Raw genomic sequence first — 22,839 nt, 5'->3', positions numbered from 1 at the left:
CTAGAGACAACTGGATCCCACTAAAGCTCCTGGCCACCCTTGGTTGTATCCACATGCCTAGACATTGGGTAGGGAGGACTTCCTGGAAGAAGGGGGGCCACATGATGTGGGAGAAATCCTAGAACTTCTTTGTTGGCAAGTAACACAAACCCAGCTCAGACTGGCCTAATCCAAAAAAGGGAAGTTTATTGGCTGGATGAATAGTGGCTGGACCATGAGTCTTGAGGGCCAACATCTGGGCTGCATCCTCACCCCGAATTTGCTTGAGTGGAATGCTGCGGTGCATGTTTAAGAAGCACCTCTTGCCAGATGCCTTCTGCTCTGACCCTGCCTTTCTCTCATCGAGAGGCAGAGGTGACATCCCTGCGGCACCAGGCTCCTTCTCATTTGGCGGCATCAATAATTTATCCCAGTCAATGGCTTCACAGCCAAGGCAGGATCAGAGCTGCTCCTGGAACCCCATAAAGGAGCAGAGAGGGAGAGAAAGAGGTGGTCAATACTGCATTTACTTAGGGAAGCCCCAGGGAGGCACCGGAGCTGCCTGGATGTGGCTGGCTACGGCCTCACACACGGGTGGAGCCAAGGCAGCAGGGCCAGCTTGAGCCGCCTGGAAACAGGCCTGAGAGCCGAGCTGTGTAGGCTGGAGCTTTCTGAAGGGCAGGCTCCGTTCAAAAGTTAAGAGCTGGTGGCAGTAGGGGCAGAGGAAAGAGTCCCGGTGAACGAGCCTCTCACTCATTCGACACCCACCAAGCATCACTTTTGTGCTTGAGTCCACACGAGTGGTGTCATCTTGGAGATTTTTTGCGTCCCCACCCCCACAGGGGACATTCGGCAGTGTCGAAAGATTTTTGGGTTGGGGGGCGTTGGTGTGCTACGGGCATCTAGGGGATAGAGGCCATGGGTACTGCTGAGCAGCCTACCGTGCACAGGACAGCCAAGAAGAGTCAGACCCGCAATGTCAACGATACCAAGGTGAGAAGCCCTGGTCTACCCCGATGAACCAGACAGTGTCCCTGTCCTCCTGCATCTTGCAGCGGAGAAAGACAGGGAAAAGAGCAAGAAGGGAATGCGAGAAACAAAGTAAACAGGCAAGGGAAAAAGAAAACAGACAATTAGAGCAAAGAAAGAAGTAGAATAAGAGGCTCTGGTGAAGAGGAATGGGGCTGTGACCTTGGCCAAGGTCTGAGAGGGTGACAGGAGGTGGGGGTGAGGAGCAGTTTTCCAGCAATGGGTTGGGGGCGTTTAAGCAGAGGGAGCAGGGGGGCAATATGGGACTTGGGTTAAGCCCGTCTGCCATGGTTGCTGTGTGGAGTCCAGCTTTCATGGGGGCCCGAAGGAGCACCGAGGGGAATCCTGCAGGGAGGGAGACGGGGGAGAGACAGACAGGGGTGCAGTGAGGATGGGTTCTCTGGAGACCTTTGGGGGAGGTCTGAGGGGCGAGGGAAAGGGGAAACCCAGGATGCTAGTTCATTTTGGATACACTGTGTTTGGAAATGAGGGCACGCTTCTAGGAGCCGGGTGGTATGACCTTGGGCAAGTGTCCTAACCTCCTGGAGACCTTGTTTTGTCACCAGTGTAAGGACTGGATGTGCCCAGTGCCTGGCTTAGAGTGAGGCGTGGGTAAATATTAAGCCGTTACCATTGAGAGACTGAAAAGAGGCAGTGCGTACCATTCTCAGCACAGTGCTGGGCTCATGGCTGTCTCTTCAAAGTTTTGTTTTCATTCCCTTATTTTTGAAGAGGTCAGACATAGCACAGAATATAAAAATCAAAGAGTAGAAAAGAGTATACAGAGAGAGTGGATCTCTCTCTCTCACCCTCTTCAGCCACTAGCGATGATGATTCATGAGTGTTCACTGTGCGGGATCAAGGCTGCAGGTGGGAGCCGGAATCAGGGTCCTGTACTCCCCCACCCCCGCCCAGGGGCTGTGCCTTCTGGAGAAAGGGCTGCCTTTTTCTGACCCGTCAAAGGTGCTTCATGGGCCAGTAGGTTCGAAATGAGGTGGGTCTTAAAAGAAGTCAGGAAAGTGGGAATCTTACAGTGAACTGGTCTTTTTCTCCCTCCAAACATCTCCCCCGTCCTCAATATTCTGGAACCTTTCCGGCGTCAGAGAGAAAGATGAAAACCCACCAAGTGCTCGCCTTCCTCCTACTCTTCGTGATCGCCTCCGGGGCTTCTGAGAACGCCAGCACGTCCCGGGGCTGTGGACTGGATCTCCTCCCTCAGTACGTGTCCCTCTGCGACCTGGACACCATCTGGGGCATCGTGGTGGAGGCGGTGGCTGGGGCGGGCGCCCTGATCACGCTGCTCCTGATGCTCATCCTGCTGGTGCGGCTGCCATTTATCAAGGACAAGGAGAAGAAGGACCCCGTGGGCCTCCACTTCCTCTTCCTCCTGGGGACCCTGGGCCTCTTCGGGCTGACGTTCGCCTTCATCATCCGGGAAGACGAGACTATCTGCGCGGTCCGCCGGTTCCTCTGGGGCGTCCTCTTCGCGCTCTGCTTCTCCTGCCTGCTGAGCCAGGCGTGGCGCGTGCGGAGGCTGGTGCGCCACGGCAAGAGCCCCTCCGGCTGGCAGCTGGTGGGCGTGGCGCTGTGCCTGATGCTTGTGCAGGTCATCATCGCCATCGAGTGGCTGGTGCTGACCGTGCTGCGCGACGCCAAGCCGGCCTGCGCCTACGAGCCCATGGACTTTGTAATGGCCCTCATCTACGACATGGTACTGCTCGTGGCCGCCCTGTGGCTGGCGCTCTTCACGCTGTGCGGCAAGTTCAAGAAGTGGAAGCAGAACGGGGCCTGCGTCCTGGTCACGGCACTCCTCTCCGTGCTCATCTGGGTGGCCTGGATGACCATGTACCTCTTTGGCAACGCCGAGCTGCGGCAGGGAGACGCCTGGGGCGACCCCACCTTGGCCATCACCCTGGTGGCCAGCGGCTGGGTCTTCGTCATCTTCCACGCCATCCCGGAGATCCACTGCACCATTCTGCCAGCCCCGCAGGAGAACACGCCCAACTACTTCGACACCTCGCAGCCCAGGATGCGGGAGACGGCGTTTGAGGAGGACGTGCCACTGCCACGCACCTACATGGAGAACAAGGCCTTCTCGATGGACGAACACAATGCAGGTAAAAGGGGTCGCCGCCCTGCGGGGTTAGGCTTTGGGCCCATTTGCCCCCAAAGGACTCCCTTCTCCCTCTCTAGTGGGGATGGGTGGTCCCCGGGGCAGTCCTGGCAGATGGGAGCCGGCAAACATTGGCCCCCCTGGTACTTCAAGTGGCCCAGAGATGGATTTTTATTCGGCATTTTCCCCCATCCTTTGCCAACTAATTTAATAGCAAAATCCAGGTTTCGCACTCCTTTGGCAAAGTCAGCTCTGGCAGTGCTGGGTTGACATTCCCACCTGGCAGTCGCTGTCTGGAGCTGATCTGAACCAGTGTATGCTGGAAGGTTCTACCTCTCAGGAGCTGGGGCTGCTCCTTTGTTTGTTTGTTTGTTGTCATTTTCATTCCAGTGTAGTTAACATACAGTGTTATATTAGTTTCAGGGGTACAATGTAGTGATTCAACTGCTCCATATATTACTCAGTGCTCATCAGGATTAGTGGACTGTTGATCCCCTTCACCTATTTCACCCATCCCCCCTGCCCCCAACCCCCAACCTCCTCTCTGGTAACCATCTGCTCTCTCTAGTTAAGAATGTTTTTTCGTTTGTCTCTCTCCTCCCCCCTGCTTTGTTTGTTTTGTTTCTTAAATTACACATACGAGTGAAATCATACGGTGTTTGTCTTTCTCCACTGGCTTATTTCTCTTAGCATTCTACTCTGCAGAGAGTTGCAAATGGCAAGATTTCGTTCTTTTTTATGGCTGAATAATATTCCATAATATATATACTACATTCTTTATCCGATATTCATCTGTTGATGGACATTTGAGCTGCCACTGTGCAGGACAGTATGGAGGTTCCTCAAAAAATTAAAAATAGGGGCACCTGGGTGGCTCAGTCAGTTGCGTGTCTGCCTTTGGCTGGGGTTGTGATCTCAGGGTCCTGGGATCGAGTCCTATGTGGGGCTCCTTGCTCAGTGGAGAGTCTGTGTCTCCCTCCCCTTCTGCCCCTCCCCTGCTCTCTCTCAAATAAATAAATAAAATCTTTTTAAAAAGTTAAAAATAGAACTACCCTATGATCCAGTAACTGGATTGCATTCCTGGCTATTTACCCAAAGAAAATGAACATTAATTCGAAGGGATATAGACACCCCTGTGGTTACTGCAGCATTATTTACAATAGCCAAATTATGGAAGCAGCCCAAGTGGCCGTTCCTTTAGATGGGGATCCATTTTGTGTTTACCACACTCCCCACCACTCCCTATTGCTCCCTGACCCAGCTGCTGGAATATACTAACATTAATTCCCTGGCTACCTGGAAGTGTTTGAGTTTGTAGTGCAGGTGCTAGATGGATGCAGGGGCTACTGGGGGCAATGCTTGTATCTCCTCCCCACCTTCATTCAGGAGTATGTGAATTGGTCCCTGGAGTCAGAGGCCTGGATTCAAGTCCTGCCCTCTGTTCTTCCCAGACGTGTGGCTTTGAGCAAATTGCTTTACCTCTCTGAGCCTGAGTTTTTCCCATCTGTAAAACAGAAATAATGAGAGAATGTACCTCTAGAAGTGACATCCTCGGGGTCTCCCCCAGGACCTGGCATGCTGGATGTGTGTCTTGGTTGGGTTCCCCTGAAAGCAGAGCCTGAGACTTGGGTGCAGCTGACTTACCCGGGAGGTGTTCCCTGCAAGGGAGAGGTGGGGGGTAGGTAATGAGACCAGGAAGGCGGAAGCAACCAGACAAGTACATCAATGAGCTGGTTCCCGCTGTGGGCAGCTGGGGCTCGGTCCTGACAGGGATGCATGCAGAACGAGCCTCAGACTTGACCTTCCAAATCAGGGGAGCCTGCAGCATTTGCCGCCAACTCCTCCGTTGCCCACCGTCACGTATGTCCTCCGTCTCCCACTCCCATTGCCACGTTCCCCATTACTCTGGCTAAGTAAGTACCGCTGGCTTCTGAGAGGTTTGGTGGGCACTAGAGGTGGAGGCTGGCTGGGTACCCAGGACTGTCCATCACCCCTGCAGCGGGATTCGGAGGTGAGCCTGGAGGATGTGGTGCAGGCACTCAGAGCCCCTGCGGCGGATGCTTCCCAAGTATCTGTCCGAGTCATTACTTCAAGTGAGTCGGCTAGGTTCCCAGCACTTGCGATTCAGTAAAGTTGCCTTTTCTCAGTTGCCTGAGGATTGATCAGGAGCTGTAATAATAATAATAATGACATTAACAGTAGCGGTAGAGGAGGAGGTGGTGGTACTGATTGCCTGGTATACTCATTGCTTCCTGAGCATTAACTGTGTGCCAGGTACTATTCTAAGTCCTTAACCTCCCTTGCTGCACCCGGTGAGGCGGTCCTGTTGTTATCCCCATCTTAGAGATGAATAAATGGAGACTCTGAGAGGTTCGGTAACTTGCCAAGGACGTAAAGCTAGGAGGTGGCCCATTTCCAGATGGCCATGCTCCCCTTTTCAGTGCTGCTCACCCAGGCAGCTGGGCAGTGTTCACCGGGGGGTCATGACTGCAGAGTCAGCCTTGTGGGGTTGATGCCTGAGTGCATCCTGTCTGTCCCTTGCAGACGGGGGGAAGCACGTCGAGCCATCAGATCCTCGAAGGTCACCCAGAGCCCTCCCCACCTGCCCAGTTTCCTCTGCGCCTCCGGCTCCCCACCAGACCCACAGGAGGGAACACCAATGGCCCCACCCGTGGATAGGGCTAGAAACCCTGCTGTGGTCTTTTAACAGAGCTGTTTCAATCTTACTAGAAAGCCCCAGACCAGCAAGCCCATGTTTGTCAAAGGATTTAGCGGGAATGAGTGTCTGCTCGTGTTGCCAGGACAAGGTGGGGGTCAGGATGGGGATCATCACTGGGAGCCCAGAGGGCCCTCCAGGGAAGATCATGAGCAGAGGTCAGGAGCCTGGCTGGTTCCTGGGGTCTGGTGGAACCACCTCTTCCCTGGGTCCTTCTGGAACAGGATCCTCTTTATATGAGACCCATGGACTTCCCCTGGACCTCAAAAGTAGTGGGAACTTCTGAAATGGATGTGCACTTTTGTACGTTCATTGGGGAATTTCTGTCTATCACTTTGTCAAATGCTCAAAGCCGTCTGTGACCTCCAGAAGGCTAAGAATCAGTGTTATTGAACCTGATGGTCTAGTTTACTTGGAGTGAAAAATGGGGATGCTAGAGCGACCCAAGTAGTAGGGTCTTCAAAAGTAAGGATGGCTAACCCTTAGTAGGTGCTTACCGTGGGCCAGTTACCATTCTGAGCATTTTAGTGGCTAATCTCGTTTAATCCCTACGATAACCCATTGAAGTCCATTTTGCAGACAGTAAACTGAGGCACAGAAAGGCTATGTGTCTTGCCTAAGAGGTAGAGCCAAGGTTTGAGCCCACGCAGGCTGGTTCCAGAGCCCCAATGCTTGATTCGTCTACCACAGAATTACTCATCTCTCCTCAAAGCACTTTAGTGACCCTGAGCTCATGATGTACTAGGATGACTTGTGCATTGAGGAGACAGGGTTTATCAGTCCCATTTTATAGAGCAGGAAACTGAGGTCCAGGAGTATCAGCTGACTTGTTTAAGCTCACACTCTAAGAGCAGGGAGGGGGGACGTTGGTTTTCCACTACATGCATTTTTTTTCTTGTGAAAATGCAGTCAGTCCTTCCTATCCACATAAGATCCAGAGATCAAAGGTATCTGGGACCCAGGTCGGAAACAGCGGTCCCAGGGCTAGCACACTGGGCGATGGGGGTGGGGTGGGGCCCTAGCGGTGCCCCCCACCCCCATCTATTTCACACTGACACATTCCAAAGCCAAGGAAGTTGTCTTTCTGTCCCCTCTTTCTTTTCCAAAATAAAACCAGTTTTATCATTCCATTTTGGTGACAAAAACTAGAATAATCACTAGAAGTTTCAGCAAGTAAAAATAACAAAAATTGCTCAAAATCCCATTGCCCAAAAGCAGCTACTGCGATTTGCTTCCATCTTGCCAGACATCTCTCAGTGAGCACAGTCTCTCCCCTTCCCTCCCTCTCTCTCTCTCTCTCTCTCTCTCTCTCTCTCTCTCTCACACACACACACACACACACACACACACACACACACACAATCCCATAGACTGGTTCTTAACCTAGCTGTACACTTGGGCAGCTTAAAAAAATTACCAGTGCCTCACCCCTCGTTCTGGCTAAGTCTACTTGGGTTTAGGTTTCTTAAGCTCTCCCGAGTGATTTGAAGATGTAGCCACTGATCTAAGTAGTGTGTTTGCTTAAACCAATATCGTACCAGGTCAGTGACTGCAGAGCTGTAGTATCCTTTTCATGATGCAGAGCTTTCCTTGGGCACAATAATTTATTTTTCTGATCCCCAGCTGGTGGCTATTCCACTTGTTTCTGGCTTTCCATATAAGTAATGCTGCAGTAAACATTCATCTTTGTGCCCTTGATCAATTAACTTCTTGCAAGACAAAAGAAAAAAAATTCCGGGGCGCCTGGGTGGCTCAGTCGTTAAGCGTCTGCCTTCGGCTCAGGTCGTGATCCCAGGACCCTGGGATCGAGCCCCACATCGGGCTCCCTGCTCCGCGGGGAAGCCTGCTTCTCCCTCTCCCACTCCCCCTGCTTGTGTTCCCTCTCTCACTATGTCTCTCTCTGTCAAATAAATAAATAAAATCTTTAAAAAAAAAAAAATTCCTAGACATGCATAAAAGAGTCTGCACCTTTAAATCTTGATATATACTGCCAGATGGCCCCCTAAAAGTTAAACTAATTTACTGCCCGCCCCCCTCCCCCCCACTTAATAACTGTATGAGAGCCCCATTTCTTCACTCACCTTGGATGTTGTCAGACTTTGTTTTAATAGCCCTGTTTTGGATCATCCCAAATGTGTGCCCACCAAAATTCACACAGGACCAGGCAGGGTGGGCCCCAGGCAAAGCTAATTCCCTTAGAAAGCTCACATGGGCTAAATTGGAATCCTGGCTAGGATTGTTGTTCTAGAAACCCTTGCTTTGCTGGCTGGGGAACACCTGGGCATGTTCCCTTGCCACTCTGGGAACAACTCTTGTCATCTTTGATGCTGACCTCAGCCAGCTTGTATTTTAGGGAACCAGGCCCCACCAGGGCCTTGCCCAGGAGTTACAGTTGGCTCTCTTTATTTTGCATTTTAGCCAGCCAGCCTTTTGGGCTCTCTTCCCTTGAGAGTCAATCCCTGACGTCCTCAAGAGATGGGAAGGGCATTCCCCAGGTGGCCTGTGGCTCAGTCATGCCCCAGTGGCTTCTGCTCCCAGATTGCCTTCCCCCGAATGAGATCCCAGGTATATACCACTTCATCAGCCTCCTGCTTATTAATAAGTATCAGCCAAGGCATGAGGTATGTGATAAAAGATTAAAATGCACCAGAGGATGTAGCACCTCAGATCACATCTTGGAAAGTGTTAACGAGGCATATTAAATGTTCACCTTTCAAAGGAGCAATAAAGACAAGCATTCTTTCTTTTAGGGGATTTGGGCTCTCAGATCTCATTAGGACCAAGGGCTATTTAAATTCTGACTCTTAGCTTCCCTGTGCAAGGCCCTGAATCAGCTTTGGGGGGGGGCCATTCTAGCCTCACCTGCAGAGTCTGGATAGAAGGCTGACATTCAACCTAAAAACTTAGATTCCTGTGGGGACGCTCTTACAGATGAGCCCTGCTTGCCTTTCACAGCCGACCCAGGTCAGAGTGGGGTGTTAGGTGGGACGCTTGTAGTTGCAAGTAATAAAAAATCTGATTTGAACTGGCTTAAGCAAAAACAAAACAACAACAAAAAAACAAATATACTGGAGATCTGGCTACAGGAATCATTAGATCAAGGAGGCTCGGGGGATGACTAGATTTGATCTTCCTCCATCTCTTGGCCCTGTTAGGATCATGGCAGCCCACAACTCTAGGCTTACACAGAGTCCCAGTGGAAAAGAGGAACGCTTCCCCGGGATGCTTGAGCAAAAATCCCAGAGTTGGCTCTGATTGGATCTAATTGGCCAGATTGAAATCACATGCTAAGCTCAGGCCAGGGTAGAAAGCGGTCATAGCCAACACTTGGGGCCAAGGCACCCACAGATGGCCGATAGAGTAGAGCCTTTGTTTGTTTGAGGAAAATGTGTTGGGGTCAGATTCCCCCACCACAGCTGGCCGAGTCTGTGCATTATAAGGAAAGCAGTGCTATTGGGTGCTCTCTCTCTTCAAGCAGGTGTAGGCTAGGACTTGAGACTAGTAAGAGCCCATGAACTACCTCTTCTGCCCCCTGGTGCCCCTCCCTGGCTCCCCCTTCTCTCCTTCCTGGGAGAGGTATCTCCTTGCTCAGCTCATGCATAACTAGCTGCTTGAAGGCTTGGATGGAGCTGCTAAAGCAAAAGAGGTATACCTGTGTCTGGAGACATTCATTCCGACCATGCCTGTTTCTTTGGTCTGGCTCGGGCTGAGCTGTCCCTCTCTAATGTCACTTAAACTCAAGTTGCTTCTAAGTAACTAAGTGTGATGGTTAAAAACAGGATTTGAAGCCAGCATCGTGTGATGGTTAAGAACACAGATTCTCTGCCTGGGTTTTGAATGCTGGTTCTGCCTCTTTCCAGCTGTGTGACCTTGGGCTAGTGACTTAATCTCCCTGTGCCCCGTGTAAAGTGGAAAAGAGGAAAGTACCTATTATGCTATAAAGCAGACTCCTTGCTGAGTGTGGAGCCCCCCGATGCGATGCGGGGCTCCAGGGGGGGCTCAATCCCACGACCCTGTGATCGGTCATGACTTGAGCTGAAATCAGGAGTTGGAGGCTTAACCGACTGAGCCACCCAAGTGCCCCTCTTCAGAGAAGAGTTTAAGTGAGGCTTTTCTTAGCAAAGCAAGATTAGTGCCTTCAATGAGAATGAAAATAATAGAGTCTGTGTTACAACTGAGATGGACTTTTGTTTTCATAGTGCTCCTACATTCGTATTGGCTTTTAATAGACTATTTTTTAGAGCAATTTTAGTTTTACCGAAAAAATTGAGCAGGAATTAAGGGAGTTCCCACATGCCCCTATTACTAACAGCTTGCATTAGTGGTACATTTGATACAGTTGGTGAATCAATATTGATACATTATTATTAACTAAAGTCCACAATTTACATTTTAGAGCGCACTCTTTCGTTTGTGCAGTTCTGCAGATTTGGATGGATGGGTAATGTCATCTATGTACCATTATAGTATCATAAAGAATAGTTTCACTGCCCTAAAAATGCACCGTGCTCTCCACCTGTTCCTCACCGCCCTCTCTCCCCCACAATCTTGAGTCTTTACTTTCTCTGTCCTTTTGCCTCTCGCAGAATATCATAGTTGGAGTCACACGGTATATAGCTCTTACAGACTGGCTTCTTGCACTTGGCAATATGCATTTGTCTCCTCCATGTCTTGTGGAATTCGGGTTTTCTCTGCAAAAAAAGGAAATTTAGATCTCTCAAAGGACACAGCAAATAGGAAACGCCATTTACCCACCTCTCTTAGGTTAAAAAGTGCTGACCTATTTTGCCGTCTTTGCTACAGCTGTCCCTTTTTTCCTGTTTAGAAACACCCTGCCCCGCGGGGTTGGAGTCCCTGTGTTCTTTTCCCCGTCCCTTTCCCATGAGGACGGCCTCTATCATGTACTTGATGTCCACATTCTTAGGGTTGTCTGCCTCTTTGTATCCAGAAACAGTGACGGGTGTTGAACGGTGTAATGTTGAACTTGGCATGAATGTGGTGAGAGAGGAGACCTTTGAGGGATGCAGAGGTGCTTCCTGGCCTCCCAGGGCCTGCAGGGGCTGGGGCGCAGGGTAGAGGCTCTACCCTGCGCCCCACCCCGGCAGCAAGCGCCCTGGATTCTACAAACTTCCCAACCCCACTGAGATGGGTCATGCTCCAAGAGAGCCAGAGAACAAAGCCCCATTGTGACTTTTGTTTTGAATCTGGCTTGTGACAATGGGGAGGGGTGGGGGGTGAGGGGGTAATGTGTGCCGGGAGCATGGTGTTGATGCAGGGGAAGAAAACAAAATCTCGGGTTGTTTTTTGTTTTTTGTTTTGGTGTTGTGTTGCTGCTTCCTACCTCCCTCAGCTCTCCGAACAGCGGGATTTCGCAATGGCAGCTTGGGAAACAGACCGAGCGCTCCGTTTAGAAGCAATGTCTATCAGCCCACTGAGATGGCCGTTGTGCTCAATGGAGGGACTGTAAGTATCAAGAGGTGATGTTTTGGCCGGAAGCCCAAGAGCGGTCAGTGTTGGAGGCAGCTTCACTGGGGGCATCCTGCTCTGTGGAGGCTGCTTACGGGCCCCGCACACACACTGGCTCAAGTGGACACCCCTTGCAGCTAGAATGCATGCAGTGCTTCCATTTCTCTTTGCCTCTCTACCCCCTTTCTCCATGCACGGAAGATCCACCTATACTTAGTGAACCATCTGTGGATTCGTTCGAAAGAGTCCCTATTTCTTGGGGCTCTTGTACCCAGTGAGTTCTGGCTTTCATTATTGCAGAAGGTGCCTACCCCCCCTTCCTGGGAGGTGACTTTTAAGAAAAGCCCAGAGTTGTGAAACCCCCGCAGATTTTGCGAACACCCAACCTAGCGTACCCCCCTGGCCCCCCCACCCCGTCTCTGTGACCCAGCTGGGTGCCGGGTTCCCCCACCTCCACTCCCTAAAAGATGTCTTAAGAAATTGGAGTGATTATCATTTCTCTCCTGCGAGCACAAAAACAGGTTTTACTATCTGATGCCAAACAGACCTTCAGCAGAATTGTCATTGTTTACATTTTGCCTCCGTGCAATTACATCATTTTGTTTCTCCAGCAATCCAAAGACACACTGTCATTCCCACATTTAATTTCCAAACATAGCTACATGCTTCTTTCAGAAACAATGCATAAAGCCAGTTTACACGTGTAAATTGGACTTCCATTCCTATATCATGTGCCAGTTCCATAACTCAACCTGAGCTTTTTTTCTTTTCTTTTCCTTTTTTTTAATGTAAGTCGGGGATGGTCTTTGATCTCTGGAGGGAATTTGGGTTTTCCTGGTCTTTTGAATGGTATGCGAGGCATTGGTTTGCACTGGTTTGGAACAGGCTCAAAGACAAATAGACTCGCAGATTTGCTTTCTGAAAACCCCCTGCCATCCCTTGGGCTGTTTTATTGTCCGGTGCCAAGAAAAAGCCTGACTCGAAAGCATTCGGCCTGTGGTTATAATAAATAATGTTAGAAAATGGCCCCATCAGTCACTCTGAAGCCCTCCTAGTCTCTTCAAGGCCAGTGGGTATAAAAACACCCTGGACTTAGAAGAAGCAAAGTGGGTTTCTGAGTGAGGAGACATTCATTTGGGGTGCATGATTACAGAAAAGGGGACCCGGCCTTCCCAAGAACAGAGCAGTGTCACACACAGTGGTTGCCGCTTTTCTTGGGAATTATTCAGCCCCTTAGGAAAAACCAAGGTAATTTATCTCTGGCACATTGTTAACGAATTGGTTTCTGATGTTGACTTTGCAAAGCACAAAGTTCTTAGTGTGTTATCCTTGTTTCCAGATCCCAACTGCTCCGCCAAGTTACACTGGAAGACACCTCTGGTGAAAGACTTTAAGTTCCAGAGAATAAGAATCTCTCTTACCGATTTTATTCCCTGGCTGTGTCTTTCTTGAGGGAGAAATCAGTAACAGTAGCCGAACAAGGCTGCCTCACAGCCAGGAGATCTAGAAATCCTACACAAGGGGATTTCGTGTAAATGTGAACACTGCTGAACCGAAAAGCTAACACCGACTGCCCTCCCCTCCCCTGCCAGTGACACACACACACACACACACACACACACATGCACACACGTAATACCAAACCAACCTCAATCCCTGCAAACTAAAGCAAAGCTAATTGCAAATAGTATTAGGCTCGCTCGAAAATGTGGCTGGGAAGACCGTTTCATCCTCTGGGGGTAGAACAGAACCAAATTCACAGCCGGTGGGCCTGGCTGGTGTTGGTTGATTGTGGGGGTCCCCACACCATCGCCCCTCCCCAGCATGTGCTGGACCCCAGGTGGCCTTTTGGAGATGACTACTTCATTGGGAGGACAAATGGAGACTTTTCCACCAGCTTGCCTGTTGGTTTGCACATTTCAGGGGGGTCAGGAGCAGTTAAGGAGTGGTGGGTGTGATTCCAAGGTGAGGCCCGGCCGCATCACGGGATGAGCTTTACAGCCAGTAGTTGGGGGAGGGACCCCGGCATGTGCCAATGAAGAGAAGGCTCTCTGGGAGGTGAAGTGACCGTCACATTTAGAAAGTGGTGACTCACCACTGTTCCCTCTGTGGGCCTCCTGCTGCAGGTCTACGGCAGAAAAGCAGGCCCGCCTCCCTCCTTGGGGGAGCCAGAGCAATATTCCCGCTTGGGGCAGCAGCCTCTTTCCCTTGATGAGCTCTCCCTCGTCCTGCTCTTGCTGCGCTCCCCCCGAGCCCTCTCCCAGTTTTATTCCCATGTTCATTTCCAAAGCTCAGATGGGCCATCAGCTGACAGCCCCCCCCGGGTTGGCAGGCCAGAAGGCAGGTGCCACAGCGATTCTCCACGATGATGTCACGTGGCAGGGCATCCCAAGGGGGAGAGCACACTCTGCTGCCTAGCATGCAGTGAGTTCTCGGGTGTGGGACGCTGACGGAGTGCAAGTTCCAGGGACGGGTAGAGCGCTCCAGGGGTTCTTGCTGCTTTTGGGAGGGTATGTGGGACATGTTTGACTTGGTTTTCTGTAAGTTCCATGAAAATGGTTCTCTTCAAAGCCCATTGTTTCTGTCATGGTTTCCATCTGTCCTAAGCAAGTCATTCCTTTGTTATTTGGCATTTCGAACATCTCGGCCATTCAAAGCCCCATGTTCTCTGCACTGTTTGGCCAGCATAATCACTCGCAGTGATGCAAAGAGTTTTAACTTGACGGCATGAGATGTGTAAATGAGGGTGAGTCCTTTGGCATATACTCTAATGACTATATTGCTTTTTCTATGAAACAACCCATAAGCCTTTAACCTTTAAAGAAAATGAAAAAGGTTGGTGTTTGGGGGGGGAAAACTGACCTCTTCATGAGCCAATATATCTGAGCTGTTTTAATAAACCTTCTGATTTTTCTCAAGGCCCTAGTCTCTGCTGTGTCCCGTCCTCGCCACAGTCCCCCTCCCCCCTGCAACCTTGCAGAGCAATGGGGTAAACAAGCCAATTTGGTCATCCCTATGTGGCCCTCCTCCAAGTTTTCCTTCCAGCTAGTGCATTTCCTTGTGTTGCCATGCATGAGGAGGAAAAAGCATGGCACCAGAATGCCACCCCTACCTGACCTTTGGGAAACAGCCCCACCCCTGCCCAGAGCATGTGCTTGCTTCTAGAGAATCAGATTCCAATCCTCTGTCAAGGAGCGTCATTGGTGGACCGGAAACCGAGAGTATTGGGGAGGAGAGGGAGGGAAAGAAGCTAGGACCCGGGGTGAGGATGGGGGTGGTGGTTGCATGCAGACCCAGGATTGTGAAAATACAGAAATCTCCACAAACACTTCGGTCTAATCCAATGAAAAACGACAGCAATACACATTCTCGTGCCAGGAAATGGTTGCTTACCCCCGCTCTCTGGAGTCCTTTGGAGCTCTCTGATCCCATCAGTGATTCCGTCTACAAGAGTCCCCCCTCCCCCCCCCTTGCAGAAGGGAGCAATTCACCTGATCGTTTTCTCTCTCAGTTCTTGGTGATCCGGGCATATAAGGTGAGCACAGCATAAATGGCTACAAGGGGAAAGTAACGTTTCACCAACATAAAAACGGAACCAGCTTTGAGCCATGGGAAACCTCACTTAATGAGACCTTTTCTCCCTCCCTTTTTAAATCTCTGATACGTTATTGCACTTCTGGGTTTTGTTTTATTTTGGCTTTAAGGTTGAGAGTGGGCTGGATGCCCTCCCAATGGGGCAGAGGTGGGGAGTGAGGGCAGAGAGCAGAGAACTGGTATTTTTCTAATGACTCCACCTGAAGGGTACAAAGAGACCTCTTTGCCAAGAGACTGTGGCCGCCAGTTGCCCCCACGGAGCAAACTTTAAATACAAAATCAAATGGCACCTCTGTTTATGTAAACAACACTTGTTGAGGGAAAATGACCTGAAGGAGAGCACCTGTGATCAAAATACCTAATTATAAGCACAATACTTTCTGTGTCTGGTTATTAAAATCACTCTGGGACTATAACAGCCACGCTTGTCCCCCCTTTTAATAGAAAATGGTCATTCTATCCTGGATTTCTCCACTGGATATGGAGGGTGGGGAGTGAGGGAATCAGCTCAGAGAATTGGCAAACTGGGAAAATCGGGGGATCCCGTCCTTTTAGCACAGATTCCATCAGGGCCCACTGAACAAGGGTAAACTTGGAGTGGTCTTCCAGGCCGGCCAGGGCTGAGTTGAACCCCAAACTGAAAGGGAGCGTTGTGGCTTTTATAATCCAATGATGCAATGATTATACCAGCTTACAAGAGTTCTCAGCAGGTGCTTTTTATTAATTGATAAAGAGCTAAAGCTCGTTTTTGATAGATAATATATATTTATTAAATGTATTAATGTGTGTTTTATAATGTACCTTTATCCTCCCCTGGCTGACTGTTGCATACTTATTAAAAAAAAAATCGTTAAAGAAATTTCAAGACAATCAATGTGTACCATAAATGACTGTATATAAATATTACAAATTTAAAGGTTGTAAAGCATGGGCAGATAGGTTTTATTTTCAAAATGCTGTTCTTAACACAAAAATAAAGGCTTTACTATTTACTTAAGATGTGTGGTAGCTTGTCAAAACCACCCAGAATAACTATGAGGCTTTTGGATTTGCCTGGAGGCTAAGTCTGTGGCATTTTGAATGGGGGAATCCTGGTTAACAGCAAACCGCAGAACAAATGAGGGTAATAAGTTAGCTTACCCAGCAAATGAGGAACTTTCTATAGTACTTTGGGGACTTGACAACCAAAGTCCTTTGTCTGGGTTTAAGTGTCTCAACTTGTTGGGTTTGCAGTCAGAGTTAAGAGTCCATCTCCTTTGGAAATGGTCGTAGGCAATACATCTTTTTTTATGAAAAGAATACTCACCAGATAAACTTAAAACCCACGGCAGAGGTTTGGGACTTAAATTTAAGCAGCCCAAGTGGGAAACTGGTAACTAAAGCACTTCAACGTCTCTTGGAACTAGAGCTTGTACATTTTAACGGCGGTTGGTGTAGAAGAATATACCTGAAGCACTGAAGAAATAATAATGGATAAAAAATAAAATTTGGAGATAATGCAGAAAGTTTAGATTTGTACTCTCGTAGGATAAACTATATGCACTAAAGCAGGTTTGCAACAAATCCTATCTTGTGCAGAAAAGATTCTGTATTCACATGTACCAAATCTAGTCGTTAAAAAAAAAAATCAACAAAGAGGAAGCATAATTTGTACATTTTCCTCACGTAGGGTTATCGAAGCTCCGAAGGGAAAAGATCCCACCAGTGGTTAAGGTGGTGGTCGTAGGTGCAACCTCCTCATCATCCTCCATTTTGCATTTCACTGCAAAGAAATGAAAGTCGGAATTGATTTACATACCTAGACAGACTTGTCATTTTGCAAACAGCAAACTTTGATGTGTGGAGGTCCATGACACCGAAACCCACTGAGAACCCGCTACGGTTCTGGCACCACGGATCCACCGGGGAAGAACACAGGGCCATTGTGCTCCAAGGATGGAATCTAAAGCTTCAAAACCACGTAATGTTTGTGGCCATTCTCTTTTCCCCCCAGTTTTATTGAAAAGTAATCGACATACACCACTGTCTAAGTTTAAGGCAGATAGCAAGATGGTTTGATTTACGTATATGGTGAAACAGTTACTATAATAGGCTCAGCTGACCCCCATCTTCTCATACAGATCCAATACCAAGAAAAGAAAAAAAGGAAAAAATGTCTTGTGATGAGAACACTTGGGACCTACTCTCTTCACAAGTTTCCTATGTACCAGACAGCAGTGTTAGCTGTAGCCATCATGTTGTACATTAGGGTCCTAGTTCTGATTTATCATGTAACTGGAAGTTTATATCGTCCCTGGGAACCACAAGTCTGATCTCTCTTCCTGTAAGTTTGGGTTTTGTTTTGTTTTTTGTTTAGATTCCACATATAAATGAAGTCATACAGTATTTGTCTTTCTCTACCTGACTTATTTCACTTAGCATAATGCCTTCAAAGTCCATCACAGCCATTCTTAATTTAATTCAGTAGAAGGTCAAAAGTGTGCTTTGCAGGTCGGGGGACTGAAGAAGGGAAGTTTTGCTGAAGATGATGACAGATTCCAGGCTCTTGACTCAGCCTAATCTGTCACCACTCACCTTGCTCCCCCCACCCACCCAAAATTAAAAACTCAGGATAACACTGGGGTGAATACAAGGTCAGAAGGGAATCTTTTCTAGTCTTTCATGGTCTGGGAAAGAATGTGATCTGGGGGATTTCCTGCATCGGCCAAACAGGAAAGTTGGCAGAACACAGGACGGCACAACTTGTAAGGGAAATTGTCCCAAGAGGGAAAAGCCCCTCCCCTAGAAAAATAGGGAAACCCAGTCCCCCAGCGTGGGGGGGATCCTTTTAGAAAGACCCTCTCATTTAGAAAAAAATTTTTTTAGAGATTTTACTCATTTATTTGAGAGAGAGCATACACTTGTGCAAGTGGGGGCAGGGCAGGTAGGGAGAGGGAGAGAATCAAGAATCTCAAGCAGACTCCGTGCTGAGCACGGAGCCCAAAGCAGGGCTTGATCTCAGAACCCAAGATCATGACCTTAGCCGAAATCAAGAGTTGGTCGCTTAACCAACTGAGCCACCCATGCGCCCCCAAGAAAGACCCACTCGTTTTTTGTTTTTTAAGATTTTATTTATTTATTTGACAGAGACAGAGACAGCGAGAGCAGGAACACAAGCAGGGGGAGTGGGAGAGGGAGAAGCAGGCTCCCCGCTGAGCCGGGAGCCCGACGTGGGACTCAATCCCAGGACCCCGGGATCATGACCTGAGCCGAAGGCAGTCGCTTAACCAACTGAGCCACCCAGGTGCCCCCGTCCCACTCATTTTTAATAAGTCTTTGCTTCTAGTGTTCAAGTGCGTGTCCTGGGCATTAATGCCTGAAGGTTTTTCTGAGTAAGGTCACAGGCTCTGTTCGCACACGGAGAGCAGTGTTCTAGCAGAAAGGGTGTTGTTACCGTGTAGGGCCCAAGCATGGAGTGAGGCAGGGACGCCATGATGTGCAACACAGTTACTTCCTGTTGGAAGTGGACTGAAAAGCTTTCAGCAGCCCAGGCTAGTACAGCAGTCTTCAAGCTGGGGCTACACAAAGGCTTTATACGGGTATTTGGTCATGGTTTATTCAAAGAAAGTCCCCCTCCAAATCCGCAGCTGTGACAGTGTGGACTTGCAGTCGGTGGGGTTTATATGTGATCCCCTTTCCTACCTCTCCTGGTCCTGGCATTGCCAAGTGTGGGAAAATCCCCAGGTGCCAAACAAGGAGGCAATTTGTCCCCCAGAGTCTCCTTTCTATGTTTAATAACTATCAAAAGCTATAGTGTATTTATTTGGCTTTGTGAATTACTAATGACTGTATTAATAACTCAAACCAGAAAAAAAAGTAACTCAAAACCAGGAAAAAAAAACGTATTTTTAAATCTTTTTTTTATTAAATATTTTTTATTTAATTATCTGACAGAGAGAGACACAGTGAGAGAGAGAACACAAGCAGGGGGAGTGGGAGAGGGAGAAGCAGGCTTCCCGCTGAGCAGGAAGCCCAATGCGGGGCTCCATCCCAGGACCCTGGGATCATGACCTGAGCTGAAGGCAGACGCTTAACGACTGAGCCACCCAGGCGCCCCAGGAAAACGTATTTTTAATACTTAGAACCTGTGGTCCCTGGAAATTTTAAAGAATTGTTTTGAGCGTATACACCTTTTTGTCCATATAATATGGAAGCTCTATGGGTAACCACCATGAATACCCTGTGTGTTTCTAGATCCTATTGACGACAATGAACCTTCAAAGCCAGGGATGCGCTACACCTCTGTAGGTTCTTTCCCAGGATCCTGCTAATCCACGATGTGATGAGGATGGGAATGTTTAGCAACTGAGTGGGAATGACAGATTCCCGACTTGTAGCATTTGCCAATTTCCGTAGTCGATTTTAAGCTACCAGAGTTGACCACATAATACAGAGTTGGGAGAAGGTCTGCTCCACCTGATGGAACAGCTCAGTACAGGGCTGCTCTGGGTCCAGACAGTGAGGTATGCAGGGAAACCTCAGGGGCAAGATAGTGCCCTAGGCAGGGTTAGGGGAAGCAGCAACGTTCCCAGCATCACTGGGAACCTGTTAGAAATGCAAATCCGCAGCTCCACCCCAGACCTAAAGAATCAGAAACAGTGGAGCCCAGCCAGTTCATGTTTTTAACAAGCCCCCCAGGTGATGATGGATACAAGTTAGAGTTTGATCCACTACCGCTGGTTCTCCACCCTGGCTATGTTTAAGAATCACCCGAGCCACGTCTGAAGGCTATTAGTGCCTGGGTCTCACCCCAGACATTCTGATCTAATTGGTCTGAGGCCCAGGTAGTCAAAGTTCCCGTATGTTGCTACTGTTCAGCCACAGTGGGGAAACCCAAACTAGGGTTGGAGTCCCTTTAAAAAAACATGACCATAAAGACCCTCACAGCAGTTCAGAAGAGCCTAGAGTTCCCCTCAATGTCTCAAAATTGAAGCAGTTTGAATGACCTCTCTGGCCTACAGCTAGCTGGCTGACAGACGCTAGAGGCTACCAATAGCCAGAGAGGGAAGGAAGGGTTGGCTGCTGGGAAGAATCCAGCCCTTGGGTTTCCTGTTGTTCCTCAGCCCTGCCTGAAGGAAGAATTCACCTGCTCCCCTTTCCCAGTATCAACCAATTCCTGCCCATGCCTTGATAACCTCTCTTAGCCACCCCTACACTTCGACTTTGCCTGGGAAAAAAGCCCTTAATTATCTCTTCTAGATGATTACACAAAAATCTTGAGAAAGGAGAGCAGAAAGGGATGCTAGGACGCTCCCCCAAATTGAAAAAACACTATCTAGAGTTGATGGACTGGAAATAACGGTGGACGTGGAGCCTCATGATGGAATCACCTGGGGAGCTTTGAACATTCTCAATGCCCAGCCCAACCCCGGCCAATCAGGTCAGAGTCTTGGGGGTGGGGACTGTCCATTGGTGTCACCACATTAGAAAAGTGGCGTTACCAAGTCAAACTGAATATGCACGCTCCCGGCAATGCAGTGATTGCACTCCTGCATCCAACCCCTGGGGAAACGCTTGCACACATGTTCTGGGCCACGTGGATTAAGATGTCCATGATAGCAGAAAGCTGCAAACAACCCAAATGTCTATCAATAGCTGACTGAATAAATAAATCGTGGTCTACTTGAACGGTGAGTATACAGCAGTGAACATGAATAAACCACAGCTACACCTGTCACCTTAGATTCGCTCACCAATGTTGAAGGAAAGGTAGAAGCCACAGTGTAATACATATAGTGTGATTCTATTTCCAGCAAATCTAAATACCGAGGAGTGCCTTTAAAGATGAGAAAAACTCTAAAGAGAGGCAAGAGAACGGGGGGTGCCTGGCTGGCTCAGTGAGTAGAGCATGCGACTCTTGATCTCGGGGTTGTAAGTTCGAGGTCCATGTTGGGTGTAGAAATCACTTAAAAATAAAATCTTAAAAAAAAAAAAGGCAAGAGAACAATTAGCACAAAAGTCAGAATAAGTGGCTTCACTGGGAGAGGAGAAGCTTTAAAGGTGTTGACAGTATTCTATTTCCTTAACTGGGATGATAGTTAAAAGTGTTTGCCTCAGGGCGCCTGGGTGGCTCAGTCGGTTAAGTGACTGCCTTCGGCTCAGGTCATGATCCTGGAGTCCCGGGATCGAGTCCCGCATCGGACTCCCTGCTCGGCAGGGAGTCTGCTTCTCCCTCTGACCCTCCTCCCTCTCATGCTCTCTGTCTCTCATTCTCTCTCACAAATAAATAAATAAAATCTTTAAAAAAAAAAAAAAAAAAAAAGTGTTTGCCTCAGAGTTATATGTACTTTATGGTCACTATTGTATGAATATTCCCCCACCCCCAAAAAACAGGTAAAAAGAAATAAAGATGGTAGTATATTACTTGAAATTACAAAGTCAACTAATAAAGGAGCAGAAAAGAATAATTTAACTGCTTTGGGAGGGTGGAGATGGGCTATAATTGAACTAGTCCTCATCTGTCATAGCAGGAAATCAGCAGATACTGTGTAAAATCATATCTATCATATCTAAAATCAAACTATCCAGAGAGAAACAGCTAAGGGTTCAAAGTGATTGCTGTAGCAGAGGGTGACACAAAGATGATGCTCATTATGTCCTTCTGTCCATCCTATACAGCAGTCACCCCTTATCCTCGGGGGACAGGTTCCAAAACCCCCAGTGGATGCTCATAACCACAGATAAGGCAGTGTGTGGGGGGGTACTATCTTTTAACCATGGGAACCATGTGCAGGGATTACTTTGCTAAAAGTTAAGAAACAGATTAAAGTCTCCCCTTAGTGGTTTTCTTCCCCGTCTTGGCAGAACAGAGCCTTGCACAGGTAGGTCTGCAGGTGGGTAAAAGGACGGAACCAGGGAGGAGGCTGCAGGGGAGAAGCAGGTAGCGATGACTGAATGAAAGAACCTGGTTTCCATTTTAGTTTAGAGACATCATCATGGTTGGTCTCCAGCACCAACAGACAGATGCCTCCGTGCCCCTGCACCGTCCTTGTCCCCCTCAGCAGGCTGGTGCGCAGCCAGTTCCGGAAGGGCTAGAGAGTGGAAAATCCCAGAGACATGAGCCAGCCCTTCAGCTTCAATTAAAGGCAGTGTGACAAGAAAGGCCCTGCATACTAATGAGACTTGCTTACAGTTTCCTCCTCTCGGTCACCCTCCTTCTCTCCTGTTCCAGTCAGTGACCGGGCTGAGAACTCCGCACAGTTGGGAGAAACTGCCTAAGGCTTGAGACACAGGAAATTCAGGGGCCATGGGGTCATCCAGCCACTCATTCGGGTTGCCCAGATGTGGCCTCAGCATAAAGGGATCACCTGGGACAGATCCCTGGGCTGCTCCAGACCTTCAGAATCAGATCTCCAGGAGGGAATCCTGGGAATCAGCATCCCGCACCTCTGTGTTTTGAGTGATCCTTTTGATGTGACAAGTTTGGGAAAGAGCACTCTATCACTCAGCCAGCACTCAGCACCTGTCTCCTGAGGGGCCAGGTGTTAGATGGTGCTGGGAGGAGCAAACAAGACAAGGCCTGCAAAGTGCTTGGCACTGAGTCCGATCCAGAGTTAGGCACTCAGTAAATATTACCTATTATTATTTTTAGGACATAGTCTTTGATTTCAAGGACCTCGCAGTCCAGAGGGGGAAGCAGAAAAATAAACAGGGAATTATAAGAACCAAGAGATGTGCACACACCATAGGAAGAAGTTGTTTCAATAAATGTCCATCCGTCACACAGCTGTGGACCCATAACAGCTCTGCGTCCTGAGTTACTAAGAGGAGCCTGGTTCACACTCTCAAGTCAGCAATATACTTAAGAAGCCTTAAAGCATTAATTTGTTATCCAGTTAGCACAGTTTCTAGGATTCAAGGTAAATAATACAAGCAAACACTTCTGTGGCACTGACTGAGCCCT

The 22,839-nt window shown here is 48.7% G+C and overlaps 2 protein-coding genes across 2 annotated transcripts in view; one reads left to right on the top strand and one right to left on the bottom strand.

The window, feature by feature from the left end:
- Positions 1-940: 940 nt before the first annotated feature.
- On the top strand, positions 941-14,217 carry GPRC5B (G protein-coupled receptor class C group 5 member B). Its single transcript, XM_021697974.2, has 4 exons — positions 941-972; positions 2,112-3,125; positions 11,188-11,300; positions 12,643-14,217. The coding sequence occupies exons 2-4, from the start codon at positions 2,120-2,122 to the stop codon at positions 12,685-12,687; spliced, it is 1,164 nt and encodes a 387-aa protein (XP_021553649.1). The 5' UTR covers positions 941-972; positions 2,112-2,119; the 3' UTR covers positions 12,688-14,217.
- IQCK (IQ motif containing K) overlaps positions 13,926-22,839 on the bottom strand; it is a 129,661-nt gene continuing 120,747 nt past the window's right edge. Inside the window, exons 9-10 of the mRNA XM_021698031.1 lie at positions 16,563-16,659; positions 13,926-14,118 (exon numbers count right to left, since the gene is read on the bottom strand). Of these exons, the coding sequence (XP_021553706.1) occupies positions 13,926-14,118; positions 16,563-16,659 (290 nt within the window). The remainder of the gene's footprint in view (positions 14,119-16,562; positions 16,660-22,839) is intronic.

The sequence above is a fragment of the Neomonachus schauinslandi genome, chromosome 5 (assembly GCF_002201575.2).
Source record: "Neomonachus schauinslandi chromosome 5, ASM220157v2, whole genome shotgun sequence".
NCBI lineage: Eukaryota > Metazoa > Chordata > Mammalia > Carnivora > Phocidae > Neomonachus > Neomonachus schauinslandi.
The sequence above is the reverse complement of the archived record's forward strand: the minus strand, read 5'-3'. Positions and strand labels throughout refer to the sequence as shown.

What these genes read in the sequence shown, in the direction of transcription:
- GPRC5B (XM_021697974.2), top strand. Translation starts at nt 2,120, where the DNA reads ATGAAAACCCACCAAGTGCTCGCCTTCCTCCTACTCTTCGTGATCGCC. An exon ending in GATGGACGAACACAATGCAG is followed by an intron (nt 3,126 to 11,187) that starts GTAAAAGGGGTC and finishes TACCTCCCTCAG; the next exon opens with CTCTCCGAACAGCGGGATTT. An exon ending in TTGTGCTCAATGGAGGGACT is followed by an intron (nt 11,301 to 12,642) that starts GTAAGTATCAAG and finishes CCTTGTTTCCAG; the next exon opens with ATCCCAACTGCTCCGCCAAG.